The 25,127-nt window shown below is 43.2% G+C and overlaps 3 protein-coding genes across 3 annotated transcripts in view; all 3 read right to left on the reverse strand.

Moving 5' to 3' along the window:
* The window catches only part of LOC137425815 (uncharacterized), a 1,363,480-nt gene that overhangs the window by 795,997 nt on the left and 542,356 nt on the right, over nt 1-25,127 (reverse strand). The window lies entirely within an intron of this gene.
* LOC144891471 (uncharacterized) lies at nt 10,315-13,823 on the reverse strand. The gene is made up of 7 exons (XM_078775088.1): nt 13,691-13,823; nt 13,344-13,430; nt 12,679-12,789; nt 12,015-12,104; nt 10,891-11,001; nt 10,538-10,630; nt 10,315-10,496 (listed from the first exon to the last, which is right to left on the reverse strand). Exons 1-7 carry the CDS (start codon nt 13,821-13,823, stop codon nt 10,315-10,317), a joined length of 807 nt encoding a protein of 268 aa, XP_078631214.1.
* LOC137413387 (uncharacterized) overlaps nt 14,146-25,127 on the reverse strand; it is a 67,665-nt gene continuing 56,683 nt past the window's right edge. The window contains exons 5-9 of the mRNA XM_078775089.1: nt 16,465-16,575; nt 16,119-16,205; nt 15,442-15,552; nt 15,052-15,181; nt 14,146-14,221 (exon numbers count right to left, since the gene is read on the reverse strand). Coding sequence (XP_078631215.1) covers nt 14,146-14,221; nt 15,052-15,181; nt 15,442-15,552; nt 16,119-16,205; nt 16,465-16,575 — 515 coding nt within the window. The remainder of the gene's footprint in view (nt 14,222-15,051; nt 15,182-15,441; nt 15,553-16,118; nt 16,206-16,464; nt 16,576-25,127) is intronic.

The following is a 25,127-nucleotide window of genomic DNA, read 5'->3' on the forward strand; positions in this document are numbered from 1 at the left end:
TGTCTCGTGGTGGTATAGGGCATTACTGGTGACTCGCAGAAGTACCCGGCGTTGCCTGGCGGGGGAGGGGGGAGGAGGAGATGAGGGGTGGAAGGGGAGGGGAGGGGAGGAAGGGGACGGGAAGGGAGGGAGGGGAGGGGGGAAGGGGAGGGAGGCAGAGGGGCAGGGCGAGGGGAGAGGAGGGGTGGAGGGGGAGGGGAGGGGGAAAGAGGAGGGGAAGGGAGGGGGGAAGGGAAGGGGGCGGGGGAGAATGGGGGGGAGGAGGGGAGGAGGGGGCAGGGGAGGGGAGGAGGGCGAAGGGGAGGGGATGAGGGGAAAGGGGAGGGGGAGGGGGGCAGGAGGAGGGAAGGAGGGTGGAAGGGGAGGAGCGGGGAGGGGGAGGAAGGGGACGGAAGGGGAGGGAGGGACATGAGTGAGTCTGACGGCAAGGATGGAACATCACGTGATCGCTCTGAGCGAATCAGCGAGCTGCTATGGCACAGGCTGAGATTCAGTGTATGATGTTCCTCGCTGAAATGCGCTAAGTTAAATATGAATAAAAAATATGGATCTCGTCATCGGAGGTCATTTTTAGGTGGGCCATGTCCTTCCCAGGCCCAATGGCCATGTCTATGCCAAAAATCAAGTACGTGAGCCTCTCCGTTTAGGAGTCTATAGGAAACACACACACACACACACACACACACAAACTGTGTTTTATTGATATAGATTTTGTTACATTTGATGAAGGTTGAAGTTTTTTTTTTTGGTTCCATTGTCATTGTAATTTCATTATCATAGCATATCACCGTGAATTAGAATGTGTTCTTAGTTCAGGTTTTCCCTCACCTGTACTTGGAGGAAGTGTTGTTGTTGGTTCTGTCGGTGTTGGCGTGGATTCTGTGGATGTTGGTGTGGGTTCTGTGGATGTTGTTGGTCCAGTTCCAGTGCTTGTCTCTTCTGCAGAAAACAACATTTTCATCATTGTTTGTGTTGTGATTATCGATCTTATATACATATGAAAGAAAGTTTTTGCTTGTTTGTCTGCACGCGCTGATCTCCTGAACGGTGAAAGATAGGAGGAAACCTCTAAAACAAAAAATGTCGGGACGGGCCGCGGGAAGGTTATAGGCTAGGTGGCGAGGCCGGTCGAGGCCTCTTCGGCCGGGATAGGCCCATTTCCATTTAAAAGCTGAGCTGAATTATAGTTGTCAATCTTCTACAGCTGCGAGTAATAGCTGAATTATAGTAGTAAATTCAAACAAAAAGAACTGAAAATGTCGGGACGTGCCCCGGGAAGGTTATACGCGAGGTGGTGAGGCCGGTTGAGGCCCCCTCGGCTGGGCTGGGCCCATTTCCATTTAAAAGCTGAGCTGAATTATGGTCGTCAATCTCCTTCGGCCGCGAGTAAACGGTGAATTATAGTAGTAAATTCATTCAAAAAGAACTAAAAATGTCAGGACGGGCCCCGGGAAGGTTATACGCTGGGTGGTGAGGCCGGTCGAGGCCGCCTCGGCCGGCCTAGGGCCATTTCGCAATTAAAAGCTAAGCTGAATTATAGTAGTCAATCTTCAACAGCGTGAGTAAAAGCTCAATTATAGTAGTAAATTCATTCAAAAAGCACCCGGGCTACGCAGGGTGCATTCGGCTAGTCATTCATAATTGTGTGAAGTTGTGTTGCTGCAAGGAATGTTGCTGGGTCCGACAGGGTGCATAATTCATGCTTTGTGGTGGTAAGGTGTATTATTGATGATTTTGTTGCATTGATGAAGGTCGAAGTTTTTCTTTTTGGTTCCATTGTCATTGTACTTTCATTATCAAAGCACACCACTGAGAATTAGAATGTATTCTTAGTTCAGGTTTTCCCTCACCTGTACTTGGAGGAGGTGTTGTTGTTGTTGGTTCTATGGGTGTCGGTGTGGAATCTGTGGATGTTGTTGGTACAGTTCCATTGCTTGTCTCTTCTGCAGAAAACAACATTTTCATCATTGGTTGTGTTGTGATTGTCAGTCATAATTATGTGAAGTTGTGTTGCTGCAAGGAATGTTGCTTGATCTGACAGGGTGCATAATTCATGTATCGTGGTGGTGAAGGGCATTATTGATGATTTTGTTACATTTGATGAAGCTCGAAGTTTTCTTTTTGTTCCATTGTCATGGTAATTTCGTTATCATAACACATCACTGTGAATTATAATCTGTTCTTAGTTTAGGTTTTCCCTCACCTGTACTTGGAGGAAGTGTTGTTGTTGGTTCTGTCTGTGTTGGTGTGGGTTCTGTGGGTGTTGGTGTCGGTTCTGTGGATGTTGTTGGTTCAGTTCGAGTGCTTGTCTCTTCTGCACAAAACAACATTTTCATCATTGTTTGTGTTGTGATTATCTATCTTCTATATATATAAAAGAAAGTTTTTGTTTGTTTGTTTGTTTGTTTATTTCTTTGTCTGCATGCGCTAATCTCCTGAATGGTGAAAGATAGGAGGAAACCTCTTAAACAAAAAATGTCGGGACGGGCCACGGGAAGGTTATAGGCTAGGTGGCGACGCCGGTCGAGGCCGCGTCGGCCGGCTGGGCCCATTTCGCAATTAAAAGCTGAGCTGAATTATAGTAGTCAATCTTCTACAGCCGTGGGTAAAAGCTGAATTATAGTAGTAAATTCATTCAAGAAGAACCCGGGCACAGCCGGTTGCATTCCGCTAGTCAGTCAGAATTGTGTGAAGTTGTGTTGCTACAAGGAATGTTGCTGGTTCTGACAGGGTGCATAATTCATGCCTCGTGGTGGTAAGGTGTATGATAGATGATTTTTTTACATTTGATGAAGGTTGAAGTTTTTTTGGGGGGTTCCATTGTCATTGCAATTTCATTATCAAAGCATATCACTGAGAATGAAAATGTGTTCTTGGTTCAGGTTTTCCCTCACCTGTACTTGGAAGAAGTGTTGTTGTTGGTTCGGTGGGTGTTGTTGTGGATTCTGTGGGTGTTGGTGTGAATTCTGTGGGTGTTGGTGTGGATTCTGTGGGTGTTGGTGTGGGTTCTGTGGATGTTGGTGCAGGTTCTGTGGATGTTGTTGGTACAGTTCCAGTGCTTGTCTCTTCTGCAGAAAACAACATTTTCATCATTGTTTGTGTTGTGATTATCAGTCATAATTGTGTGAAGTTGTGTTGCTGCAAGGAATGTTGCTCGTTCCGACAGCATGCATAATTCATGCCTCGTGGTGGTAAAGGGCATTATTAATGATTTTCTTACTTTTGATGAAGGTTTAAGTTTTTTGGGGGTTCCATTGTCATTGTAATTTCATTATCAAAGCATATCACTGGGAATTAGAATCTGTTCTTAATTCAAATTTTCCCTCACCTGTACTTGGAGGAGGTGTTGTTGTTGTTGGTTCTATGGGTGTCGGTGTGGAATCTGTGGATGTTGTTGGAACAGTTCCAGTGCTTGTCTCTTCTGCAGAAAACAACATTTTCATGATTGGTTGTGTTGTGATTATCTATCTTCTATATATATGAAAGAAAGTTTTTGTTTGTTTGTTTGTCTGCACGCGCTAATCTCCTGAACGGTGAAAGATAGGAGGAAACTTCTAAAACAAAAAATGTCGGGACGGGCCGCAGGAAGGTTTTCGGCTAGGTGGCGAGACCGGTCGAGGCAGCTTCGACCGGGCTGGGCCCATTTCGCAAAAGCTAAGCTGAATTATCGTAGTCAATCTTCTACAGCTGCGAGTAAAAGCTGAATTATAGCAGTAAATTCATTCAAAAAGAACTAAAAATGTCGGGACGGGGCCCGCGAAGGTTAGAGGCGAGGTGGCAAGGCCGGTGGAGGCCGCCTCGGCCAGGCTGGGCCCATTTCCAATGAAAAGCTGAGCTGAATTATCGTAGTCAATCTTCTACAGCCGCGAGTAAAAGCTGAATTATAGCAGTAAATTCATTCAAAAAGAACCAGGGCAATGCCGGGTGCATTCGGCTAGTCAGTCATAATTGTGTGAAGTTGTGTTGCTGCAAGGAATGTTGCTCGTTCCGACAGGGTGCATAATTCATGCCTTGTGGTGGTAAAGGGTATTATTGATGATTTTGTTACATTTGATGAAGGTTGAAGTTTTTTGGAGGTTCCATTGTCATTGTAATTTCAGTATCAAAGCACACCACTGGGAATTAGAATCTGTTCTTAATTCAAATTTTTCCTCACCTGTACTTGGAGGAGGTGTTGTTGTTGTTGGTTCTATGGGTGTCGGTGTGGATTCTGTGGGTGTTGGTGTGGATTCTGTGGGTGTTGGTGTGGGTTGTGTGGATGTTGGTGTCGGTTCTGTGGATGTTGTTGGTACAGTTCCAGTGCTTGTCTCTTATGTAGAAAACAACCTTTTCATCATTGGTTGCGTTGTGAGTATCAGTCATAATTGTGTGAAGTTGTGTTTCTGCAAGGAATGTTGCGAGATCTGACAGGGTGCATAATTCATGTCTCGTGGTGGTATAGGGCATTACTGGTGACTCGCAGAAGTACCCGGCGTTGCCTGGCGGGGGAGTGGGGAGGAGGAGCGGAGGGGTGGAAGGGGAGGGGAGGGGAGGAAGGGGACGGGAAGGGAGGGAGGGGAGGGGGGAAGGGGAGGGAGGCAGAGGGGCAGGGCGAGGGGAGGGGAGGGGTGGAGGGTGAGGGGAGGGGGAAAGAGGAGGGGAAGGGAGGGGGGAAGGGAAGGGGGCGGGGGAGAATGGGGGGGAGGAGGGGAATGGGGCGGAGGGGCGCAGGGGAGGGGAGGAGGGGGAAGGGGAGGGGATGAGGGGAAAGGGGAGGGGGAGGGGGAGGAGGAGGGAAGGAGGGTGGAAGGGGAGGAGCGGGGAGGGGGAGGAAGGGGACGGAAGGGGAGGGGGGAGGGAGGGGAGGGGGGAAGGGGAGGGAGGGACATGAGCGAGTCTGACGGCAAGGATGGAACATCACGTGATCGCTCTGAGCGAATCAGCGAGCTGCTATGGCACAGGCTGAGATTCAGTGTATGATGTTCCTCGCTGAAATGCGCTAAGTTAAATATGAATAAAAAATATGGATCTCGTCATCGGAGGTCATTTTTAGGTAGGCCATGTCCTTCCCAGGCCCAATGGCCATGTCTATGCCAAAAATCAAGTACGTGAGCCTCTCCGTTTAGGAGTCTATAGGTAACACACACACACACACACACACACACACACACACACAAACTGTGTTTTATTTATATAGATTTTGTTACATTTGATGAAGGTTGAAGTTTTTTTTTTTTGGTTCCATTGTCATTGTAATTTCATTATCATAGCATATCACTGTGAATTAGAATGTGTTCTTAGTTCAGGATTTCCCTCACCTGTACTTGGAGGAAGTGTTGTTGTTGGTTCTGTCGGTGTTGGCGTGGATTCTGTGGATGTTGGTGTGGGTTCTGTGGATGTTGTTGGTCCAGTTCCAGTGCTTGTCTCTTCTGCAGAAAACAACATTTTCATCATTGTTTGTGTTGTGATTATCGATCTTATATACATATGAAAGAAAGTTTTTGCTTGTTTGTCTGCACGCGCTGATCTCCTGAACGGTGAAAGATAGGAGGAAACCTCTAAAACAAAAAATGTCGGGACGGGCCGCGGGAAGGTTATAGGCTAGGTGGCGAGGCCGGTCGAGGCCTCTTCGGCCGGGATAGGCCCATTTTCATTTAAAAGCTGAGCTGAATTATAGTTGTCAATCTTCTACAGCTGCGAGTAATAGCTGAATTATAGTAGTAAATTCAAACAAAAAGAACTGAAAATGTCGGGACGTGCCCCGGGAAGGTTATACGCGAGGTCGTGAGGCCGGTCGAGGCCCCCTCGGCTGGGCTGGGCCCATTTCCATTTAAAAGCTGAGCTGAATTATGGTCGTCAATCTCCTTCGGCCGCGAAGTAAACAGTGAATTATAGTAGTAAATTCATTCAAAAAGAACTAAAAATGTCAGGACGGGCCCCGGGAAGGTTATACGCTGGGTGGTGAGGCTGGTCGAGGCCGCCTCGGCCGGCCTGGGGCCATTTCGCAATTAAAAGCTAAGCTGAATTATAGTAGTCAATCTTCAACAGCGTGAGTAAAAGCTCAATTATAGTAGTAAATTCATTCAAAAAGCACCCGGGCTACGCAGGGTGCATTCGGCTAGTCAGTCATAATTGTGTGAAGTTGTGTTGCTGCAAGGAATGTTGCTGGGTCCGACAGGGTGCATAATTCATGCTTTGTGGTGGTAAGGTGTATTATTGATGATTTTGTTGCATTGATGAAGGTCGAAGTTTTTCTTTTTGGTTCCATTGTCATTGTAATTTCATTATCAAAGCACACCACTGAGAATTAGAATGTATTCTTAGTTCAGGTTTTCCCTCACCTGTACTTGGAGGAGGTGTTGTTGTTGTTGGTTCTATGGGTGTCGGTGTGGAATCTGTGGATGTTGTTGGTACAGTTCCATTGCTTGTCTCTTCTGCAGAAAACAACATTTTCATCATTGGTTGTGTTGTGATTGTCAGTCATAATTATGTGAAGTTGTGTTGCTGCAAGGAATGTTGCTTGATCTGACAGGGTGCATAATTCATGTATCGTGGTGGTGAAGGGCATTATTGATGATTTTGGTACATTTGATGAAGCTCGAAGTTTTCTTTTTGTTCCATTGTCATGGTAATTTCGTTATCATAACACATCACTGTGAATTATAATCTGTTCTTAGTTTAGGTTTTCCCTCACCTGTACTTGGAGGAAGTGTTGTTGTTGGTTCTGTCTGTGTTGGTGTGGATTCTGTGGGTGTTGGTGTCGGTTCTGTGGATGTTGTTGGTTCAGTTCGAGTGCTTGTCTCTTCTGCAGAAAACAACATTTTCATCATTGTTTGTGTTGTGATTATCTATCTTCTATATATATAAAAGAAAGTTTTTGTTTGTTTGTTTGTTTGTTTATTTCTTTGTCTGCATGCGCTAATCTCCTGAATGGTGAAAGATAGGAGGAAACCTCTTAAACAAAAAATGTCGGGACGGGCCACGGGAAGGTTATAGGCTAGGTGGCGAGGCCGGTCGAGGCCGCGTCGGCCGGCTGGGCCCATTTCGCAATTAAAAGCTGAGCTGAATTATAGTAGTCAATCTTCTACAGCCGTGGGTAAAAGCTGAATTATAGTAGTAAATTCGTTCAAGAAGAACCCGGGCACAGCCGGTTGCATTCCGCTAGTCAGTCAGAATTGTGTGAAGTTGTGATGCTACAAGGAATGTTGCTGGTTCTGACAGGGTGCATAATTCATGCCTCGTGGTGGTAAGGTGTATGATAGATGATTTTGTTGCATTTGATGAAGGTTGAAGTTTTTTTGGAGGGTTCCATTGTCATTGCAATTTCATTATCAAAGCATATCACTGAGAATGAAAATGTGTTCTTGGTTCAGGTTTTCCCTCACCTGTACTTGGAAGAAGTGTTGTTGTTGGTTCGGTGGGTGTTGTTGTGGATTCTGTGGGTGTTGGTGTGAATTCTGTGGGTGTTGGTGTGGATTCTGTGGGTGTTGGTGTGGGTTCTGTGGATGTTGGTGCAGGTTCTGTGGATGTTGTTGGTACAGTTCCAGTGCTTGTCTCTTCTGCAGAAAACAACATTTTCATCATTGTTTGTGTTGTGATTATCAGTCATAATTGTGTGAAGTTGTGTTGCTGCAAGGAATGTTGCTCGTTCCGACAGCATGCATAATTCATGCCTCATGGTGGTAAAGGGCATTATTAATGATTTTCTTACATTTGATGAAGGTTTAAGTTTTTTGGGGGTTCCATTGTCATTGTAATTTCATTATCAAAGCATATCACTGGGAATTAGAATCTGTTCTTAATTCAAATTTTCCCTCACCTGTACTTGGAGGAGGTGTTGTTGTTGTTGGTTCTATGGGTGTCGGTGTGGAATCTGTGGATGTTGTTGGAACAGTTCCAGTGCTTGTCTCTTCTGCAGAAAACAACATTTTCATGATTAGTTGTGTTGTGATTATCTATCTTCTATATATATGAAAGAAAGTTTTTGTTTGTTTGTTTGTCTGCACGCGCTAATCTCCTGAACGGTGAAAGATAGGAGGAAACTTCTAAAACAAAAAATGTCGGGACGGGCCGCAGGAAGGTTTTCGGCTAGGTGGCGAGACCGGTCGAGGCAGCTTCGACCGGGCTGGGCCCATTTCGCATTTAAAAGCTAAGCTGAATTATCGTAGTCAATCTTCTACAGCTGCGAGTAAAAGCTGAATTATAGCAGTAAATTCATTCAAAAAGAACTAAAAATGTCGGGACGGGGCCCGCGAAGGTTAGAGGCGAGGTGGCAAGGCCGGTGGAGGCCGCCTCGGCCAGGCTGGTCCCATTTCCAATGAAAAGCTGAGCTGAATTATAGTAGTCAATCTTCTACAGCCACGAGTAAAAGCTGAATTATAGCAGTAAATTCATTCAAAAAGAACCAGGGCAATGCCGGGTGCATTCGGCTAGTCAGTCATAATTGTGTGAAGTTGTGTTGCTGCAAGGAATGTTGCTCGTTCTGACAGGGTGCATAATTCATGCCTTGTGGTGGTAAAGGGTATTATTGATGATTTTGTTACATTTGATGAAGGTTGAAGTTTTTTGGAGGTTCCATTGTCATTGTAATTTCAGTATCAAAACACACCACTGGGAATTAGAATCTGTTCTTAATTCAAATTTTTCCTCACCTGTACTTGGAGGAGGTGTTGTTGTTGTTGGTTCTATGGGTGTCGGTGTGGATTCTGTGGGTGTTGGTGTGGATTCTGTGGGTGTTGGTGTGGATTCTGTGGGTGTTGGTGTGGGTTGTGTGGATGTTGGTGTCGGTTCTGTGGATGTTGTTGGTACAGTTCCAGTGCTTGTCTCTTATGTAGAAAACAACCTTTTCATCATTGGTTGTGTTGTGAGTATCAGTCATAATTGTGTGAAGTTGTGTTTCTGCAAGGAATGTTGCGAGATCTGACAGGGTGCATAATTCATGTCTCGTGGTGGTATAGGGCATTACTGGTGACTCGCAGAAGTACCCGGCGTTGCCTGGCGTGGGAGGGGGGAGGAGGAGGGAAGGACGGTGGAAGGGGAGGAGCGGGGAGGGGGAGGAAGGGGACGGAAGGGGAGGGGGGAGGGAGGGGAGGTGGGAAGGGGAGGGAGGGACATGAGCGAGTCTGCCGGCAAGGATGGAACATCACGTGATCGCTCTGAGCGAATCAGCGAGCTGCTATGGCACAGGCTGAGATTCAGTGTATGATGTTCCTCGCTGAAATGCGCTAAGTTAAATATGAATAAAAAATATGGATCTCGTCATCGGACGTCATTTTTAGGTGGGCCATGTCCTTCCCAGGCCCAATGGCCATGTCTATGCCAAAAATCAAGTACGTGAGCCTCTCCGTTTAGGAGTCTATAGGTAACACACACACACACACACACACACACACACAAACTGTGTTTTATTTATATAGATTTTGTTACATTTGATGAAGGTTGAAGTTTTTTTTTTTGGTTCCATTGTCATTGTAATTTCATTATCATAGCATATCACTGTGAATTAGAATGTGTTCTTAGTTCAGGTTTTCCCTCACCTGTACTTGGATGAAGTGTTGTTGTTGGTTCTGTCGGTGTTGGCGTGGATTCTGTGGATGTTGGTGTGGGTTCTGTGGATGTTGTTGGTCCAGTTCCAGTGCTTGTCTCTTCTGCAGAAAACAACATTTTCATCATTGTTTGTGTTGTGATTATCGATCTTATATACATATGAAAGAAAGTTTTTGCTTGTTTGTCTGCACGCGCTGATCTCCTGAACGGTGAAAGATAGGAGGAAACCTCTAAAACAAAAAATGTCGGGACGGGCCGCGGGAAGGTTATAGGCTAGGTGGCGAGGCCGGTCAAGGCCTCTTCGGCCGGGATAGGCCCATTTCCATTTAAAAGCTGAGCTGAATTATAGTTGTCAATCTTCTACAGCTGCGAGTAATAGCTGAATTATAGTAGTAAATTCAAACAAAAAGAACTGAAAATGTCGGGACGTGCCCCGGGAAGGTTATACGCGAGGTGGTGAGGCCGGTCGAGGCCCCCTCGGCTGGGCTGGGCCCATTTCCATTTAAAAGCTGAGCTGAATTATGGTCGTCAATCTCCTTCGGCCGTGAGTAAACGGTGAATTATAGTAGTAAATTCATTCAAAAAGAACTAAAAATGTCAGGACGCGCCCCGGGAAGGTTATACGCTGGGTGTTGAGGCCGGTCGAGGCCGCCTCGGCCGGCCTGGGGCCATTTCGCAATTAAAAGCTAAGCTGAATTATAGTAGTCAATCTTCAACAGCGTGAGTAAAAGCTCAATTATAGTAGTAAATTCATTCAAAAAGCACCCGGGCTACGCAGGGTGCATTCGGCTAGTCAGTCATAATTGTGTGAAGTTGTGTTGCTGCAAGGAATGTTGCTGGGTCCGACAGGGTGCATAATTCATGCTTTGTGGTGGTAAGGTGTATTATTGATGATTTTGTTGCATTGATGAAGGTCGAAGTTTTTCTTTTTGGTTCCATTGTCATTGTAATTTCATTATCAAAGCACACCACTGAGAATTAGAATGTATTCTTAGTTCAGGTTTTCCCTCACCTGTACTTGGAGGAGGTGTTGTTGTTGTTGGTTCTATGGGTGTCGGTGTGGAATCTGTGGATGTTGTTGGTGCAGTTCCATTGCTTGTCTCTTCTGCAGAAAACAACATTTTCATCATTGGTTGTGTTGTGATTGTCAGTCATAATTATGTGAAGTTGTGTTGCTGCAAGGAATGTTGCTTGATCTGACAGGGTGCATAATTCATGTATCGTGGTGGTGAAGGGCATTATTGATGATTTTGTTACATTTGATGAAGCTCGAAGTTTTCTTTTTGTTCCATTGTCATGGTAATTTCGTTATCATAACACATCACTGTGAATTATAATCTGTTCTTAGTTTCGGTTTTCCCTCACCTGTACTTGGAGGAAGTGTTGTTGTTGGTTCTGTCTGTGTTGGTGTGGATTCTGTGGGTGTTGGTGTCGGTTCTGTGGATGTTGTTGGTTCAGTTCGAGTGCTTGTCTCTTCTGCAGAAAACAACATTTTCATCATTGTTTGTGTTGTGATTATCTATCTTCTATATATATAAAAGAAAGTTTTTGTTTGTTTGTTTGTTTGTTTATTTCTTTGTCTGCATGCGCTAATCTCCTGAATGGTGAAAGATAGGAGGAAACCTCTTAAACAAAAAATGTCAGGACGGGCCACGGGAAGGTTATAGGCTAGGTGGCGAGGCCGGTCGAGGCCGCGTCGGCCGGCTGGGCCCATTTCGCAATTAAAAGCTGAGCTGAATTATAGTAGTCAATCTTCTACAGCCGTGGGTAAAAGCTGAATTATAGTAGTAAATTCATTCAAGAAGAACCCGGGCAAAGCCGGTTGCATTCCGCTAGTCAGTCAGAATTGTGTGAAGTTGTGTTGCTACAAGGAATGTTGCTGGTTCTGACAGGGTGCATAATTCATGCCTCGTGGTGGTAAGGTGTATGATAGATGATTTTGTTGCATTTGATGAAGGTTGAAGTTTTTTGGGGGGTTCCATTGTCATTGCAATTTCATTATCAAAGCATATCACTGAGAATGAAAATATGTTCTTGGTTCAGGTTTTCCCTCACCTGTACTTGGAAGAAGTGTTGTTGTTGGTTCGGTGGGTGTTGTTGTGGATTCTGTGGGTGTTGGTGTGAATTCTGTGGGTGTTGGTGTGGATTCTGTGGGTGTTGGTGTGGGTTCTGTGGATGTTGGTGCAGGTTCTGTGGATGTTGTTGGTACAGTTCCAGTGCTTGTCTCTTCTGCAGAAAACAACATTTTCATCATTGTTTGTGTTGTGATTATCAGTCATAATTGTGTGAAGTTGTGTTGCTGCAAGGAATGTTGCTCGTTCCGACAGCATGCATAATTCATGCCTCGTGGTGGTAGAGGGCATTATTAATGATTTTCTTACATTTGATGAAGCTCGAAGTTTTCTTTTTGTTCCATTGTCATGGTAATTTCGTTATCATAACACATCACTGTGAATTATAATCTGTTCTTAGTTCAGGTTTTCCCTCACTTGTACTTGGAGGAAGTGTTGTTGTTGATTCTGTCAGTGTTAGTGTCGGTTCTGTCGATGTTGTTGGTTCAGTTCGAGTGCTCGTCTCTTCTGCAGAAAACAACATTTTCATCATTGTTTGTGTTGTGATTATCTATCTTCTATAAATATAAAAGAAAGTTTTTGTTTGTTTGTTTGTTTGTTTGTTTGTCTGCACGCGCTAATCTCCTGAATGGTGAAAGATAGGAGGAAACCTCTAAAACAAAAAATGTCGGGACGGGCCACGGGAAGGTTATCGGCTTGGTGGCGAGGCCTGTCGAGGCCGCCTCGGCCGGCTGGGCCCATTTCGCAATTAAAAGCTGAGCTGAATTATAGCAGTCAATCTTCTTCAGCCGTGGGTAAAAGCTGAATTATAGTAGTAAATTCATTCAAGAAGAACCCTGGCACAGCCGGTTGCATTCGGCGAGTCAGTCAGAATTGTGTGAAGTTGTGTTGCTACAAGGAATGTTGCTGGCTCTGACAGGGTGCATAATTCATGCCTCGTGGTGGTAAAGGGTATTATTGATGATTTTGTTACATTTGATGAAGGTTGAAGTTTTTTGGGGGTTCCATTGTCATTGTAATTTCATTATCAAAGCATATCACTGGGAATTACAATCTCCTATGAATTAAAATTTTCCCTCACCTGTACTTAGAGGAGGTGTTGTTGTTGGTTCTGTCGGGGTTGGTGTGGATTCTGTGGGTGTTGGTGTCGGTTCTGTGGATGTTGCTGGTACAGTTCCAGTGCTTTTCTCTTCTGCAGAAAACAACATTTACATCATGGTTTGTGTTGTGATTATCTATCTTCTATATATATAAAAGAAAGTTTTTGTTTGTTTGTTTGTCTGCACGCGCTTATCTCCTGAACGGTGAAAGATAGGAGGAAACCTCCAAAACAAAAAATGTCGGGACTGGCCGCGGGAAGGTTTTAGGCTCGGTGGCGAGGCCGGTCAAGGCCGGGCTGGGCCCATTTCGCAATTAAAAGCTGAGCGGAATTATAGCAGTCAATCTTCTATGGCCGCGAGTAAAAGCTGAATTATAGTAGTAAATTCATTCAAAAATAACACGGGCAATGCCGGTTGCATTCGGCTAGTCAGTCATAATTGTGTGAAGTTGTTTTGCTGCAAGGAATGTTTCTGGTTCTGACAGGGTGCATAATTCATGCCTTGTGGTGGTAAGGTGTATTATTGATAATTTTGTTGCATTTGATGAAGGTTGCAGTTTTTTTTTGGTTACATTGTCATTGTAATTTCATTATCAAAGCACACCACTGAGAATTAGAATGTGTTCTTAGTTCAGGTTTTCCCTCACCTGTACTTGGAGGAAGTGTTGTTGGTTCTGTTGGTGTTGGTGTGGATTCTGTGGATGTTGCAGGTGCAGTTCCAATGCTTGTCTCTTCTGCAGAAAACAACATTTTCCTCATTGTTTGTGTTGTGATTATCAGTCATAATTGTGTGAAGTTGTGTTGCTGCAAGGAATGGTGCTCGTTCCGACAGGGTGCATAATTCATGCCTCGTGGTGGTAAAGGGCATTATTGATGATTTTGTTACATTTGATGAAGGTTGAAGTTTTTTGGGGGTTCCATTGTCAATGTAATTTCATTATCAAAGCATATCACTGGGAATTGCAATCTCTTCTTAATTCAAATTTTCCCTCACCTGGACTTAGAGGAGGTGTTGTTGTTGGTTCTGTCGGGGTTGGTGTGGATTCTGTTGGTGTTGGTGTCGGTTCTGTGGATGTTGCTGGTACAGTTCCAGTGCTTTTCTCTTCTGCAGAAAACAACATTTCCATCATTGTTTGTGTTGTGATTATCTATGTTCTATATATATAAAAGAAAGTTTTTGTTTGTTTGTTTGTTTGTTTGTTTGTCTGCACGCGCTTATCTCCTGAACGGTGAAAGATAGGAGGAAACCTCCAAAACCAAAAATGTCGGGACTGGCCGCGGGAAGGTTTTAGGCTCGGTGGCGAGGCCGGTCGAGGCCGGGCTGGGCCCATTTCGCAATTAAAAGCTGAGCTGAATTATAGCAGTCAATCTTCTATGGCCGCGAGTAAAAGCTGAATTATAGTAGTAAATTCATTCAAAAATAACACGGGCAATGCCGGTTGCATTCGGCTAGTCAGTCATAATTGTGTGAAGTTGTTTTGCTGCAAGGAATGTTTCTGGTTCTGACAGGGTGCATAATTCATGCCTTGTGGTGGTAAGGTGTATTATTATCTTGCCAAAACGAAGTTTTTGCAAGATGTATTAGTCAGCTTGTATGTTTGTTTGTGGTTAATCTTTTTTTTTTCACGTTTAGATCACTCTGTAGACCACAGTTATTATTGGAAACTCCTGTAACTTCGCATATCAGAGTCCTATAGAGATACCCTTCAGCACACAAAATTTTGAAGGTCAAGGTCAAAGGTCAAGGTCACTTTGTGGTCAATCATGGAGGTCGACGAAACACTAATTTTTTGAGTAACTTTGATCGGATCGTCTCCAAACTTCATGGGAATCTAGTATATGGTCCGGCGCTCAGCTGATTAGTTTTTGGTGGCGATCGGCCTTGACCTTCATGGTTAGCGCTGGAGGTCGAAAATTATTGACCCCAAGGTCAAATTTTGAAATCGTAGGTACCATATCGAGTAATACCTCATATGAATGCCCTTGATGAGTGCTTCCCAGATCTGTAAACAGTTTGACGCTATGACGTCATTTGATGACGTCATGACGAAAAAACGGAATTTTCATGAAAAAATTATTGACCCCAAGGTCAAATTTTGAAATCGTAGGTACCATATCGAGTAATACCTCATATGAATGCCCTTGATGAGTGCTTCCCAGATCTGTAAACAGTTTGACGCTATGACGTCATTTGATGACGTCATGACGAAAAAACGGAATTTTCACATTTTGGCAAGATACGGTTCACCCTGTGGGTGACATATTTTTATTTTATTGATAATTTTGTTGCATTTGATGAAGGTTGCAGTTTTTTTTTGGTTACATTGTCATTGTAATTTCATTATCAAAGCACACCACTGAGAATTAGAATGTGTTCTTAGTTCAGGTTTTCCCTCACCTGTACTTGGAGGAAGTGTTGTTGGTTCTGTTGGTGTTGGTGTGGATTCTGTGGATGTTGCAGGTGCAGTTCCAATGCTTGTCTCTTCTGCAGAAAACAACATTTTCCTCATTGTTTGTGTTGTGATTATCAGTCATAATTGTGTGAAGTTGTGTTGCTGCAAGGAATGGTGCTCGTTCCGACAGGGTGCATAATTCATGCCTCGTGGTGGTAAAGGGCATTATTGATGATTTTGTTACATTTGATGAAGGTTGAAGTTTTTTGGGGGTTCCATTGTCAATGTAATTTCATTATCAAAGCATATCACTGGGAATTGCAATCTCTTCTTAATTCAAATTTTCCCTCACCTGGACTTAGAGGAGGTGTTGTTGTTGGTTCTGTCGGGGTTGGTGTGGATTCTGTTGGTGTTGGTGTCGGTTCTGTGGATGTTGCTGGTACAGTTCCAGTGCTTTTCTCTTCTGCAGAAAACAACATTTCCATCATTGTTTGTGTTGTGATTATCTATGTTCTATATATATAAAAGAAAGTTTTTGTTTGTTTGTTTGTTTGTTTGTTTGTCTGCACGCGCTTATCTCCTGAACGGTGAAAGATAGGAGGAAACCTCCAAAACAAAAAATGTCGGGACTGGCCGCGGGAAGGTTTTAGGCTCGGTGGCGAGGCCGGTCGAGGCCGGGCTGGGCCCATTTCGCAATTAAAAGCTGAGCTGAATTATAGCAGTCAATCTTCTATGGCCGCGAGTAAAAGCTGAATTATAGTAGTAAATTCATTCAAAAATAACACGGGCAATGCCGGTTGCATTCGGCTAGTCAGTCATAATTGTGTGAAGTTGTTTTGCTGCAAGGAATGTTTCTGGTTCTGACAGGGTGCATAATTCATGCCTTGTGGTGGTAAGGTGTATTATTGATAATTTTGTTGCATTTGATGAAGGTTGCAGTTTTTTTTTGGTTACATTGTCATTGTAATTTCATTATCAAAGCACACCACTGAGAATTAGAATGTGTTCTTAGTTCAGGTTTTCCCTCACCTGTACTTGGAGGAAGTGTTGTTGGTTCTGTTGGTGTTGGTGTGGATTCTGTGGATGTTGCAGGTGCAGTTCCAATGCTTGTCTCTTCTGCAGAAAACAACATTTTCCTCATTGTTTGTGTTGTGATTATCAGTCATAATTGTGTGAAGTTGTGTTGCTGCAAGGAATGGTGCTGTTCCGACAGGGTGCATAATTCATGCCTCGTGGTGGTAAAGGGCATTATTGATGATTTTGTTACATTTGATGAAGGTTGAAGTTTTTTGGGGGTTCCATTGTCAATGTAATTTCATTATCAAAGCATATCACTGGGAATTGCAATCTCTTCTTAATTCAAATTTTCCCTCACCTGGACTTAGAGGAGGTGTTGTTGTTGGTTCTGTCGGGGTTGGTGTGGATTCTGTTGGTGTTGGTGTCGGTTCTGTGGATGTTGCTGGTACAGTTCCAGTGCTTTTCTCTTCTGCAGAAAACAACATTTCCATCATTGTTTGTGTTGTGATTATCTATGTTCTATATATATAAAAGAAAGTTTTTGTTTGTTTGTTTGTTTGTTTGTTTGTCTGCACGCGCTTATCTCCTGAACGGTGAAAGATAGGAGGAAACCTCCAAAACAAAAAATGTCGGGACTGGCCGCGGGAAGGTTTTAGGCAAGGTGGCGAGGCCGGTCGAGGCAGCTTTGACCGGGCTGGGCCCATTTCGCAATTAAAAGCTGAGCTGAATTATATAAGTCATTCTTCTACAGCTGCGAGTAAAAGCTGAATTATAGTAAATTCATTCAAAAAGAGCCAAAAATGTCGGGACGGGCCCCGGGAAGGTTATAGGCTCGGTGATGAGGCCAGTCGAGGCCGCCTTGGCCAGGCTGGGCCCATTTCGCAATTAAAAGCTGAGCTGAATTATAGCAGTCAATCTTCTATGGCCGCGAGTAAAAGCTGAATTATAGTCGTAAATTCATTCAAAAATAACCCGGGCAACGCCGGTTGCATTCGACTAGTCAGTCATAATTGTGTGAAGTTGTGTTGCTGCAAGGAATGATGCTGGTTCCGACAGGGTGCCTAATTCATGCCTTGTTGTGGTAAAGGGCATTTTAGATGATTTTGTTACATTTGATGAAGGTTGCAGTTATTTTTTTGGTTCCATTGTCATTGTAATTTCATCATCATAGCATATCACTGAGAATGGGTTTGTGTTCTTGGTTCAGGTTTTCCCTTACCTGTACTTGGAAAAAGTGTTGTTGTTGGTTCGGTGGGTGTTGCTGTGGATTCTGTGGGTGTTGGTGTGGATTCTGTGGGTGTTGTTGTGGGTTCTGTGGATGTTGGTGTCGGTTCTGTGGATGTTGTTGGTACAATTCCAGTGCTTGTCTGTTATGTAGAAAACAACATTTTCATCATTGGTTGTGTTGTGTTCATCAGTCACAATTGTGTGAAGTTGTGTTGCTGTAAGGAATGTTGCTGGTTCTGACAGGGTGCATAATTCATGCCTTGTGGTGGTGAAGGGTATTATTGATGATTTTGTTACATTTGAAGAGATTGAAGTTTTTATTTTGGTTCCATTGTCATTGTAATTTAATTATCATAGAATATCACTGAGAATTAGAATGTGTTCTTGGTTTAGGTTTTCCCTCACCTGTACTTGGAGGAAGTGTTGTTGTTGGTTCCATCAGTGTTGATGTGGATTCTGTCGGTGTTGGTGTGGTTTTAGTGGATGTTGTTGGTGCAGTTCCAGTGCTTGTCTCTTCCGCAGAAAACATTTTCATTATTGGTTGTGATGTGATCATCAGTCATAATTGTGTAAAGTTGTGTTGCTGCAAGGAATGTTGCTGGTTCTGACAAGATGTATAATTCATGTCTTATGTTGGTAAAGGGCATTATTGACACGAGCGTGACTTGGCGCACCCCGTGCGCCTCACCACACGTCGTTTCAGAGAGACAGGCATCTTTAACCATTTCGGTGTCTTTTGGGTCTTTCGTATCTTCATGGTGTTTTGGGTCTTCAGGACCATTTGGGTCTTCAGGGCCTTTTGGATCCAATGAGCCTTTCAGGCTATTTTGGGTCTTTGGGGTGTTTCGGGTCTTCGGGGTCTTTTGGGTCTTCGGTGTCTTCAGGGGCTTTTGTGTGTTAAGGGTCTTTTGTTTCCTATGGGTCTTTAAGATTATTTGGGGTATTTTGGTTCTTCGGGGTATTTAAGGTTCTTTTGGGTCGAAATGGTCTTTTGGATTTTTTGTGTCTTTGGGGTGTTTTGAGTCTTTGGGGTGTTTTGGGTATTTTGGGTGTTTTGGGTATTTGGGGTCTTCAGGGCCATTTGGGTCTTCAGGGTCTTTTGGATCCTCTGGGCTTTTAAGGGTATTTTGGGTCTTTGGGGTATTTTGGGTCTTCTGGGTCTTCAAGGTGTTTTGGGTCTTCGGGGTGTTTTGGGTCTTCGGGGTATTTTGGGCCTTCAGGGTGTTTTGGGTCTTCGGGGTGTTTTGGGTCATCGGGGTGTTTTGGGTCTTTGGTGTCTTCAGGGGCTTTTGGGTCTTCAGGGTCTTATGTTTCCTCTGGGTATTTAAGTCTTTGGGGTATTTTGGTTATTTGGGGTATTTAAGGGTATTTTGGGCCTAAAGGGTCTTCAAGGGTATTTCGTGGATTCAGGGTGTTTTTGGTCTTTAGGGAGTTTTGGGTCTTTGGGGTATTTTGGATCTTCAGGGTATTTTGTGTATTTTGGTTCTTCAAGGTGTTTTGTGTCTTTGGGGTCTTTTTGGGTCTTCGGGGTGTTTTGGGAGTAGAGGATAAATGTTGGTTCTGGCTCACCTTCAAATTATCATGTAAGTGAACGGGGAAAGCGCATTGAAACGCACTAAATCGCCCTTTTTTCCTCTTTTTCTAAGCCCATTTACCTACTACTAAAACACATTGAAGTCAATGGTCTGCATTTAGCTTATTAACTCTCCCCATTTTTCATTATACTCGTAAAGAGACCCAACGAATATTTGTGTTTCATTTTTAGGTAATAACTTAATTCTCTTAAAAGCACAATCACCATCTTGAGCTAACGTGAAATGATATACTTCTCTTAATGACATCACCCAACCTCATCCTAAACCCCACCCACTTTTTGCTAAACCCACCCACTTTTGCTAATCCCCGCCCACTTTTTGATAAGCCCACCCAGTTTTTTGCTAAGCCCCGCCCACTTTGGGGCAAGCCCCCCCTCCCCCGCACTTTGTTAAGTCCCGCCCACTTTATAAACTCTCCACCATTGCATCATTTCCAGTTCAGGCATTACATCATTTCCTGTTAGGACATGTCCAGGCATGCCCAGGGAATTTCCACAGGAAATGACACGCACCAACCATTCTTATATAAAGGGTTCCAGCGCAGGATTTTTTTAAACAGACTTCCTGCTTTTCTTGAGAATGGGCTACTATCTGGAGCTTGAGTGGGATGAATTCACACTTCCTTGGAGTTCTACTACCTGTATGGAACTCAACCTTCAGATTGATGAACTGGACTTGGACCTCTTATTAATGGAGGTAAGTTTGTTTATTTATTTATTTATTTCTATAATTATTTAATTTTGTAATAATTATTTTTTTTATTTTTTTTATTTTTTATATTTTCTTTTTTTCATTATTAAAAAAAAAAAATACTTTTAAAAATAGATTGAGACTCATGTAAGAGTGAGCCAAGTTTCTTTTAATATTCACAGAGCTTGATTTATCCATATACTAAACTTGTTTTAAATTAATACATTGTTATTTTCTCTCACAGGAAATTGTATCTGAGATGCAATATGAAAATACCACTTTTGCCACAACCTGGGGTGAAATCATTGATTTGTTTGAAGACCTTTTGAGCAACCATGACCACAAGAATGAGTTCTACCCTGATGACCCACCAAAAGAGTTATACCTTGGAGACTCTGAACATTGGTTTAATTTTGGAGACTCTGCCTGTGGAGTCTATCTTCGAGACTCTACCTGTGTGTAGCTCAACCTTCACCTTGATAAACTTGATTCAAACCTCTCATCAATGAAGGTAATATTTTATTTTAATATATGCATATAATAATTGTGTATTAAATGAAAAAAAAAATTAATTAATACGTTGTTATTTTCTCTCACAGGAAATTGTATCTGAGATACAAAATGAAAGTACTGTTTTTAACAAGAGTTGGGGTGAAGTTATTCATTTGTTTGAAGACATTTTGAACAACCAAGACCCACAGAATGAGTTCTACCCTGATAATCCAATGAAAGAGTTTTACCTTGGAGGCTCTTTGGATTCTAAAGCAATGAACAATGTTCTTTGTTTAATAACACTTGATTTAAGGTAAATTCAGTTGATTAAAAATAAATTAAATTATATATATATGTTATTTAATTCAATATTAAATACATAATTTTTGTTTTTACATATATTTCAGCAATATCAAGAAAGTTCGAGGAAGAAAATGCTGGAAAATTCTTTCTTCCCATTTCTACTTCTTCAAACTTGAAAGCCTTGAAAGACAGAATTGGGAGAGGAGAAAAAAAGAGAAGATTATGTTGGGGTTGGGATAGGGTTGGGTTAGGGATGGGTTAGAGGATGTGAGGTGAATTTTTTTTAATGAATGCCATACCTCACAGACTCATTTATCTTGTATTATCATTGAATTGTTTAAAAAAAGTTGGAAAAAGATGAATAGAATTGGAAGGTTATCCAAAGAGATGTTTAGACTTACAAATTTGGTGTTTTAATGTGAGGGTTAGGGTTGGGGTTGGGGTTAGGGTTGGGGTTCGTATATTATTATGGCTCACTCACACACACACACACACACACACACACACACCAACAAACAAAATTGTGTGCAGAAGTTAAGCCCAAACTGAAAAGTTGAGGGATTCTGTGTTTGGGGTTCACAGATCTCAAGAACGTATCCCCATTGCACAAACACACAAAAGTTAAGCCCCAACTGAAAAGTTGAGGGATTCTGTGTTTGGGGTTCACAGATCTCAAGAATGTATTCCCATTACATTTCATTATTTATTTATTATTTTTAATACCCCCTCGAGTGTCCATACGTATGTGGAGGATTGTGAAGCGTCAGTCCATTGCTTTCAAGTCTGCTTCTTTTTTTTTCTTCTTTTTGTGTATACAAGATCGAGGCTCCTGAAAGAGCGAACATTAATCACAAAAAGTGAAACCGACACATAAAACACAAAAAACAAGGGGAGCGGTAGACAAGATGGGGAGAGAGGGGGAAGGACACAAACACAACATTTGAGAGCAGGGGCATCGGGAGAAATGTGGGAGGGGGAGGGGTTGGGGGGAGGTGGGAGAGGTATAAAACATATGAACACTGCAAGGACTTCCAGGAAAGAAGTTGGAATTTCCAAAAAAAAAGAAGTGTATCTGGGGTGAATTAGCAGGGGTTGAAAAGATCAAGGTTTTGGATGGGGGGAAGATAAGAGATGGTGTTGAACAGCTGTTTTAAAGACCTGGAGAGAGGAGTGGGATTGAAGGGAGTGTGGGAGTTTGTTCGAGAGGTGGATGAAAAGGGGAATGAAAGAGTGAAGGTGAGCAGAGAGCCCAGATTTTGGCAGTTTAACCCTAAGAGGGTTGCAGGCAGATCTTGTGCGACCTGAAGGAATATTGGGGGGACAGAGCACAGAGAGAGAGCTGTGGGAGCAAGGCCGGAGAGGAGTCGGTAGAAGACAGAAAGACCACCAACCTGCCTGCGGTGAGTGAGTGAAAGGCCCTCAGAGTTAACTTCATCGCAGGAGATTCCAATGATTCTGAAAGCTTTGGTTTCAACAGCGTGAAGCCGAGCTAGGTGTGAGGCAGGAGCACCAGCCCAGAGGGGGTTAACAGTATTCCATTGAGCTGTGGATGAAAGCCTTGTATGTGGTGAGGAGTTCAGGTGTGCCAAGGAAGGACTTCGCACGACAGAGGATGCCCAGTTGGCGACTGGCTTTGGAGGCCAGCTTGGAAATGTGGTTTTCCCAAGAAAGATCATGGCAGATAGTGAGACCCAAAAGCTTGAGCGACAGAACTTCTTGGAGAGGATTGTTGAGAAAGTAGATGGGAGGGTTATCCAGTCGGTCCTTTCAGAGAGACATTGTAAGAGTGTGAGATTTGTCAGGATTGAAAGACATGTTCCACTTGTTTGACCAGTCTGTGATTTTGTCCAGGTCTGCAGAGAGTGGGGAGGCTGCAGACTGCCGATCTGAGGGATGAGGAATGGAGCTCCCTCTTTTTATATATTTTGTTTGTCTGGTTGATTTGTTTGTGAAGTAAATGTCAGCTCTTTCACGAGCCTCGATTCAGTATACAAAATAGTGGAGTCATCAGCAAAGAGCTAGAGGATTTTCCAGAGAGTCGGAGAGATCATTGATGAAGACCAGAAATAGCACAGGGCCCAGAACACTACCTTGGGGAACTCCAGCCAAAACAGGGAGGGGAGATGAGAGAAATCCATTCAGGGCCACACGTTGCCGACGACCAGAGAGGAAGTCCACAAGCCATGAGTGGAGATTTCCATGGATACCATAGGAGGAGAGTTTGGTGAGCAGAGCTGGGTGCCAGACCGTATCGAAGGCACGTGATATGTCAAGTGAGACAGCTCTGATTTCCTGTTTGGCATTGAGGACCTCCATCCATTGTTGAGACAGCAGAAGCAACATGTCCAGAGTGGAATGACCTTTTCTGAATCCAAATTGATGATCAGAGATCAAGCCATTGGAGAAGGGGAAGGATTTGATATCCGAAGCAATGATGGATTCCATGACTTTGCTGATAATTGGAAGCAGGCTGATTGGTCTGTTGTTGCAAGGATCTGTTTTTGCACCTTTTTTGTGTAAAGCGGTAATGTTTGCTGATTTCCAAGATGCTGGCAGATGATGCTTACTTGTTGATGATGAAGCATCTTATCTTACTTCTAAGCATCTGATGATGCATCTTACTTCCAAGATGCTTACTTGTGTCTTTTGTAATTCTTGTGAATAAAATTATCCCAATATTTCTTCTCCATTTAAGGCATATAATTTCTAAGTCCAAGGGACTGTATCCATCACATCAAACTATTTTTAAAAGTTCATTAGTCCATCTTTTTGTATAACCTTTCTCAAAATGACTTTTCCATCTGTATATTCTTACAATATCACCAACTTTGAACTTGGGTTTTCTCAAATTAATCTCCTTTTCATATTCTAATTTTGTAAATGTTTCCGATGGTTTTGATTTTGTTGACGAATGAATTGTATTATTGTAATTATCTACAATATCCTGAATTAAATATACCCATTGTAGAGAACCGAGTTGTGTGAATTTTTTATATAGTCTCTATTTCAAAGTGCGATTAAAACGCTCAATAACAACTGCCTTCCCTTCATTAAAGGCGCTGTATAATTTAATGCCATTATCTTTAAGAAATTTTATGAATATTTTGTTATGGAATTCTTCTGTTCCCTCATCAGTCCATAACTTCTTTGGTTTTCTTTTACTTTTACTAAATATTCCACTGAAAGCTAACATAAGAATATTACCCCTTTTGTTTTTTCAAAGGAACAACCCAAGCATATCTACTCCTCAAATCAATAACGGTTAAAGCATACTGGTATCTCTTATTACAGACTTGGCATTTAATATGGAATATTTTTTTTGTGGGGATGAACTTACTTTTCAAGATGACTTAGAACCAAAAGTTCATTGGAATTATGTTGAAATTATTCTAGATTTTGTTAATGTGACCTTTAAAAGAAACAAAAACCACATTTGACATTTCGAAGCAAATAAATTGATCCTTGAAAGTGATGTAAACTGATATCGAACTCAATTCACGGACAGTACTGTGTTAAACTTCTGTACGTTTTCCAGAAGTATCTCTTTATTTTGCACATTAGCCAAAGTTTTTTTCAAGAAAAACAAAAGCTAAATTATGACTGGGATTACGGACAGTAAAATTACAGTTCAGTACTTCGTGTAACCCCCACGAGCATTCAGGAGAGCACGTACACGTCGAGGCATGCTGTTCACGAGATTTGCCAAGGTTTGGACAGGAATCGCTTGCCATGCAGTGACAATAGTCTGCTGCAATTCACGCACAGATGTAGGCTTCTGGTCCAAGTTGTCGATTTGATGCGTTAATTCTGCCCACAAGTTCTCTATCGGATTCATATCCGGGGACATGGCAGGCCACTCCATATGCTCTACACCACGGTCAGCAAGAAAGTGTTGGATCATGCGAGCACGATGAGGCCGTGCATAGTCATATTGGAAGACAAAGTTTCCTCGAAAGGCTGCACGAGCAAATGGAAGCAATGTTTCTTCCAGAATGACCCTGTACTTGAACTGGTTCAGGTTTCCATTCAGAACAACCAGGTCAGTTTTGCCCCCTGCATGAAAAGCAGCCCAAAGGGTCACCCCACCACCTCCAGCTTGGACTCTTGGCACTATACAACCTTCGTTGTGGGCTTCATGCACTTGTCTGCGCACTTGGACGCGGCCATCATGACGATCGACCAGAAATCTAGACTCGTCACTGAAGGTCACGTGATTCCAGTGTCCTGGCTGCCATTGACGGTGCTCTCTGGCCCACTGCAATCGGCGCTGGCTGTGTTGTCTGGTCAGGCATGGCTTTCTCAGGGGACGCCTGGCACGATCGCCTGCTTGAACCAGTCGTTGGTTGACTAGCCTTCTGGATACAGGCACATTTGTCAGTTGCTGCCACTCAGCCCTAAGCCGATTAGCTGACTTGGTACGGCCATTGCAGACTAACCGGTGTAGCTGGTGATCATCTCTCCTTGTGGTTCTGCGTGGACGTCCTGGCCTCGGTATTTGAGTAGGGACACCCCTCTGAGCATTTCGTTTCAGGATCTTTGACACCTGACCTTGAGTGATGCCATACTGCCGAGCAATAGCACGCTGTTTCATGCCAGAATTTCGTAAAGCCACCACTCCATGACAAACAGCATTGTCAAGTTGACGGACCATCACCAGAGGAAGCGGCAATAACTTTTGTAGACGTGCAGCAGTTGTTTTCCACTAATACAGAAC

This window comes from Myxine glutinosa, chromosome 4, assembly GCF_964187855.1.
Source record: "Myxine glutinosa chromosome 4, kmMyxGlut1.1, whole genome shotgun sequence".
Classification (NCBI taxonomy): Eukaryota; Metazoa; Chordata; class Myxini; order Myxiniformes; family Myxinidae; genus Myxine; species Myxine glutinosa.

Bases quoted from the DNA above. Each gene is read 5' to 3' on its own strand.
- LOC144891471 (XM_078775088.1), bottom strand. From the start codon at position 13,823: ATGGAAATGTTGTTTTCTGCAGAAGAGAAAAGCACTGGAACTGTACCA. The intron at 12,790-13,343 runs GTGAGGGAAAAC...TGTTTTCTGCAG, and splicing joins AACACTTCCTCCAAGTACAG to AAGAGAAAAGCACTGGAACT. The intron at 10,631-10,890 runs GTGAGGGAAAAC...TGTTTTCTGCAG, and splicing joins AACACTTCCTCCAAGTACAG to AAGAGACAAGCAATGGAACT.